Source organism: Rutidosis leptorrhynchoides, chromosome 11 (assembly GCF_046630445.1).
Source record: "Rutidosis leptorrhynchoides isolate AG116_Rl617_1_P2 chromosome 11, CSIRO_AGI_Rlap_v1, whole genome shotgun sequence".
Taxonomy (NCBI): domain Eukaryota; kingdom Viridiplantae; phylum Streptophyta; class Magnoliopsida; order Asterales; family Asteraceae; genus Rutidosis; species Rutidosis leptorrhynchoides.
In genome coordinates this window covers 217,973,524-217,979,370 of record NC_092343.1, presented here as the reverse complement: position 1 = coordinate 217,979,370, position 5,847 = coordinate 217,973,524, and the positions used below count along the sequence as shown (strand labels likewise).

The window sequence follows — 5,847 nt, the reverse complement described above, 5'->3', positions numbered from 1 at the left end:
TTTCTTTTACGCCTAATCCAACTTCGATTATCTTTGTTCCAAATGAACTTTGTCGGAAATTTAACATAAGTCAATTCGCGTGCTTCTTGGTTAGAAGCGTTACAGACGTATTGACTGATGGCTTTTCTAAAACCTCTTTAATTAATTCCTCTTTATCAAAAATGATTTGCTGTTGTCCCTCTAAATGGAACGGTAGTCTTATAACGATGGGGGTAATGATGATGTATATCGAACTTCATAATCCTCCAAACGGCTTCACACGATGAAACACATCGACAATCGTAGTATTCTTGAATTTCATCAGTTTCTGCATTACATAGCTGCGCTGTAATCCTATCATTACCTTTGTTGATATATTTGAACAAATAACTAATTGAAGCAAATTTGGTTACACCACTCAACATTGAGATGAGCTTGTAAGGAGGTAAGGTTATAAGCTACCACACTTCTGTTATCCAATTCATGACCTTGTTTTGTTACCGTTCTTCCATCATCCCTTCTTCGGTAAATTGGATAACCATCTTCATCAGTTTTTATTACATCTGAGAAAGGTTTTGGAAACCGTTTTGTACATTTTCTATCTGAATCAGTGCACTGGCACGATGGATTCTTTTCACCGAAAGGACCGTGAATCATTATATCTGACACGAGTTGATAAAGTTCTGGTTCTTCGATTTCATCTGGTATTTAAGCACATATATACTGATATACATCTTCTGTTTGAGGCATTTTGTTTCTTTCATCAAGGAATAAGCAGATATGGGCATGAGGCAAACCACATTTCTGAAATTCAACGGTATAGACTTCTGAAAAATAAAGAAACAAATTATTAATAAGGATGTTCTATATTATTGAATTATCTAAAATTTTGTTGTATATTAATGATTATTCAATTAGTATGTAGGTGTTTCATAAAATTAAATATTTAACGGAAGATTATATACAAAAACTAATTAAAAAGTAATAGACAAACCTGCGTTAACAGTACCAAATAATTTTTTTCCTGATATCTTTCATCAGTTGATCGAGCTTCATTTTAAACATCCTTGCGCAAAAAGATGGTTTGTCTTCTAGTTTAAAACCGGTCCCGTCCAATTCTCTTGTAATTTCTGGCCTCTTTGGATTACATGTGAAAGTTAAAAAAAAGCCCGGATAGCCAAATACACAACAAAGTGCCATAGCATCATGATAATTCTCAATCATATATCTAGCACTCCCTGTGAATGACTAAGGAAGTTTTATCCTATTTCCCATCATACTATATTCTGAAGTACCTGACGCCGCTGAATTCAATAAGTTTGTGAAAGTATCTGCTCTTAGAATATTCAGATTTTTCCTGATGTATGAGATTCTTTCGGCCTCAATCATAGTGTAAGCATCAACTACAAATTGTTGATACAACTTACGACCCAAGTGCACAAGTGTGGGAACAGCACGTTCTTGAAGTTTATATGCAAAGAATTCACGCATGGTAACCCTCTTTTTCACTCTTGTTGAATGTTCATCGACATCACGATGAAGAACATCTGTCCTGTACCCATCTTCTGCATAAATAAACAGAAGTGGATATTGTAGGGCTAAATATTCGGTGTGAAGCTCAGAAATTCTTTTTAACCCTTCAATACGACTGTCTATTATAATATCCCTTTCGTCATACGAAGAAACATTGATATCACCTACAATAAGTGTTGCTACTTCATCTACCGTTGGCAGATTATAATTACGTCCATCTTTGGTTCGTCTAGCAATTAACTTAATTTTCATTTCCAAATTAGGTGTTTCTAGAAACCGGTCACGAGCCATCCGAAATGTCTTGATAAGAGGATTATGTTCATCGAGAACTTTCATTATTTGACGAATGAGATCCTCGTCTAGTGAATAGCGTGAAGACGAAGGCTTTGTTTTGTTTTTTCCACTATTATGAATTCAACCAATCATAAATATGAATGTTAATATTCTCATATATTAATTTAGTACATTGTTTATTTGATGTTAAGCTATATGAATTACACGAATCATACCTGATTGCTTCTTTCCTGCTATTTGTTTCATTTACAGTATCATATATGTATAACTGTCCGAATCTTAGTTTTCGACCATCCGTTGGTAATAAACCTCCATATTGGTGACAATTTTGACCACGAATACAAAATGTATAAGGGCCACGACCTTTGTTTACACGATCGTCCAACTTGCCACCCATCGAAGTAAAAGAAAAAAAATCATGTTTTACTATCGAACATTCTCAATGAAATGTTGAATGTTGGGATGATTGTTAGTATATAGATCCCAAATTAGTTTAGGAGGAGGTTTGTTGAATTCGGGCAGCGCTATTTTACCTTTCAAACAACAAAGTGAGAATGCCTGGGAGTGTAACAACCTGCCTCCGATAACCGACCATAAACAGTCCCAAAAAAAAAAATTTAACTGCTGCTCAGGTGTGGTGCTCGGCGCGCTCCACTGAAAGTGCGCGGCGCGCACAAGGTGTTCCAGGCTCTGATCAAACTGTTTTTAACTCGTAAAAAGATGGACCACTTCCCGACATATTTAGACCGAACGCTTTTCACGGCAAACTTATATATGTAAAACTAACACGAATCAAACATAAAATGATGTTTTACAAGCGGGGCCCACACGACCCAAAATACAAGTTTAATACAAGTTTAGAATTTCAACCACCAAAAAGTTTAAGTTCCAAACTACACAATGAGCATGGCGTTTGGGATTAAACTACCCAACTATCGGTCAAACTCCAAGAGCTACTAAAGCCAAAAGCGTCCCCTAGCATCAAGCGGGATCTCATGTCCGAACGAATGCCCTTACCCTTATCCACGTCGGAACCTATAAAATGGTAAACAACAAGAGGGTAAGCTAATGCTTAGTGAATGCAATACTTATACATATACATATGTAATTTACCTACACGCATCCACCTACAAAACCATTACATACAACGAACAAACGAGTTAGCATCAACAAACACACGACTAGCAACAACGTTAGTATATAATTCAACACGATAATATACTAAACATAAAAGGGCATAAACACGCTAACCGTTCACCGCTTACTACTACCGACTTGTAGCCGACCAAGATCATTGAGTCTCACTCGTACCATGTCACCGACTTGTGACTCGTCATATGGTGTCACCGACTTGTGAATCACCATGTAGCATCACCGACTTGTGAAGCCCCACCTAGTGTCACCGACTTGTGATCACTAAGAAATGTCACCGACTTGTGACTCATCATAAGGTGTCACCGACTTGTGAATCACCACTATTACTTATGGGTCACCGCCTCGTGAACGCCATGTGGTATCACCGACTTGTAAAGTACCACCAAGTGTCACCGACTTGTGAACACTATGGGGTGTCACCGACTAGTGCACCACCCGTCAATACATATGAGGTCACCGACTTGTAAACCTCCAAGAGGTGTCACCGACTCGTGAGACACCTAGCGAGATACTACCAACCCGTAGTTCTCTTCACCCGAATACCAAATAAGCCACCAACTTGTGACATAACGCCCAACACTCACGATGTGGCGCCAAAGGCCCACATCGCGTACGAGTAAATAAACCACATACATACATGTATAAATATTCCACTCACCTTGATTTCAAGTAAGGCAACTTCCGCTTGTGCTCCTAATCGTCCGATGCAAATCACCTAAGTAATTTACAACCGAATAGGCTAAATACACTAGCTTATACACAAAACACCATAAGTGCAATATCGACCCATTTGCACATGCATCACTTTGACTAAGTCAAAACTCGCCCAAAACACCCATAATCAAAATTAACTAATGATTATGTTCAAACACCCCCTTATGCTCAAGGTTCAACATCAAAACACTTACTAGCATCATTAGGACACAAAAATCCATTTTGACCCAAACTCAAGTCAACACCCATTTGCAAGTTTACACTTCTAATCACTTATAATCTTAATTCACTAGTGATTCCAACAACCAAACATGATTAACAACTAATCATCTTCATTAACAAACCCAAACAAACCAACAATGGTTATTAACACCATTTACTAGCTCAAACATCCAATTAACAACTAATGGGTTTATTTCAAGAACACCCATTTCAAAACCCCAATTATGAACACTAAATCAAACTATGAAAACTCGGAGTTAGAGCTTACCAATACCACCACAACGTAGCGGTGAACAAGGTGAACAACTTTAACACTTGCAACTTCGTTTGATTCAAGCTCCTTCTTCCCCAAATGAAGCTTTCTCTCTCTAAGCTCTATTTCTCACTCTAGGGTTTGAGAGTGTGTGGAAGAGATGAAGATAAGATTGTGGACTTGAAAGAGTCCACCAATTTGCCTTTGTGGCCTAAAACCGACCCTCAAGTGAAAACACCATAATGCCCTCCATTAAACTTAAAACAGAAAAACTGGGGTTCTGTCGCAGGGACAGTGCGCGGCGCGCACCATCACCCCTGCGCGGCGCGCACCATCACCCCTGCGCGGCGCGCACGAAGGGCTGAACAGGTTCTGTCTTCGGTTTACTCACACAATTTTCCCCACACTTCATGCACTCTAATACACTTCTGTAAAATAAATAATCGGGTCTTACAACTCTCCCCCACTTAAATTGGATCGCGTCATCGCAATATAAACCTCATCGCGAACGAAAACAACTCATTTTCCACAAGTCTTCGAGTTCTCACACAATCTCGGAACCTTTGTGGCCACCGTGCATCCTATCGATCACACTTTACCACCATGCAACGTTCCAGTTGCACAATTAACCTTCATGATTTCCTTGGCATACTCCAACTCACGACTTAGAGTTCTAACGCCCATCGCCAATACTCTAGAGAGTTCGTTCCCGAACGCACTCTATCCTAACACGCCCCTACATGAGACAGTCCAAACTAACACTCTACGTCTCTAGTTGGCTCTCAAAACGAGATAACCTACGGCAAATGGCTCAAACACGCCTACCAAACCAAAGAAGCATCGTACCCTCCGGGTACATACTCCCCCACTTAGGGTTTTAACCCTACCTTATCATCGTCAAGATGATAATACGTTGCGAAATTTCAATATTCCACAACATACATGACCGGTACCAACATCGGTCATACTCAAAATTTTCCGCGGACTTACCACAAGATACTCGAACCTAGTCTTTCCGAATCGGCTAAACGTCAACGCCCGCTACTCGTCGCAATAAACCATGATCGTACCTTCGGGTTTCCTCACCGGTACCCAAGTACAAAGTAATCACACCACCGGAGTGAAGCATTCCACTTGCAAGTATATGGAGGCACCTGACGTAGTGTTATGCAACTCTCATTACTACCACCGAGTCTCATTCACTTGCCCCTTTCGGGGTCCATCCTCGGCGTTATATGACACTTGACTATTCGAAGTCACCCAAACCCAATGAACATTACGGCTCAACGCCACAACTCCCCAGCAATCAACTGCTAGTCGAGATCTACCTAGGACACAAAGCAGGCCTAGCAAACTTTCACTTACAATGGCGATACTTGGTGCCACCAAGACTTATACCCTACCCGTACCGTCTCGACCATTAACGCGGTCACTTACACACAAACAAAGATAGTCAACCACCATGACTATAGTCGCACACATACAAAGTCAACTTGAACGCCTCTCGAACGGCATACCATTACTACGCTAAACCTTATGGAGCGCAATACAAGTAACCCTCTAATCAAATCACAGTTTCACCCGACTCGGTTAGGCCTCCAACTCGTCCGGTCAACCTACCTCGGCCAACCATTAACAAGAATTTATTAACCCGACCCGGTTAGTCAAATACGCTCGGTCAACCCGCCTCGATCAAC

The 5,847-nt window shown here is 40.4% G+C and overlaps 1 protein-coding gene across 1 annotated transcript; it reads right to left on the bottom strand.

The window, feature by feature from the left end:
- Positions 1 to 369: 369 nt before the first annotated feature.
- On the bottom strand, positions 370 to 2,203 carry LOC139875403 (uncharacterized). The gene is made up of 3 exons (XM_071862740.1): positions 2,022 to 2,203; positions 1,275 to 1,915; positions 370 to 680 (listed from the first exon to the last, which is right to left on the bottom strand). Exons 1-3 carry the CDS (start codon positions 2,201 to 2,203, stop codon positions 370 to 372), a joined length of 1,134 nt encoding a protein of 377 aa, XP_071718841.1.
- Positions 2,204 to 5,847: the final 3,644 nt, after the last annotated feature.

Coding starts and splice junctions, on each gene's coding strand:
- LOC139875403 (XM_071862740.1), bottom strand. CDS start 2,203: ATGGGTGGCAAGTTGGACGATCGTGTAAACAAAGGTCGTGGCCCTTAT. Junction 1,916..2,021: donor AGCAGGAAAGAAGCAATCAG/GTATGATTCGTG, acceptor AATTCATAATAG/TGGAAAAAACAAAACAAAGC. Junction 681..1,274: donor ATTGAATTCAGCGGCGTCAG/GTACTTCAGAAT, acceptor CTTAAATACCAG/ATGAAATCGAAGAACCAGAA.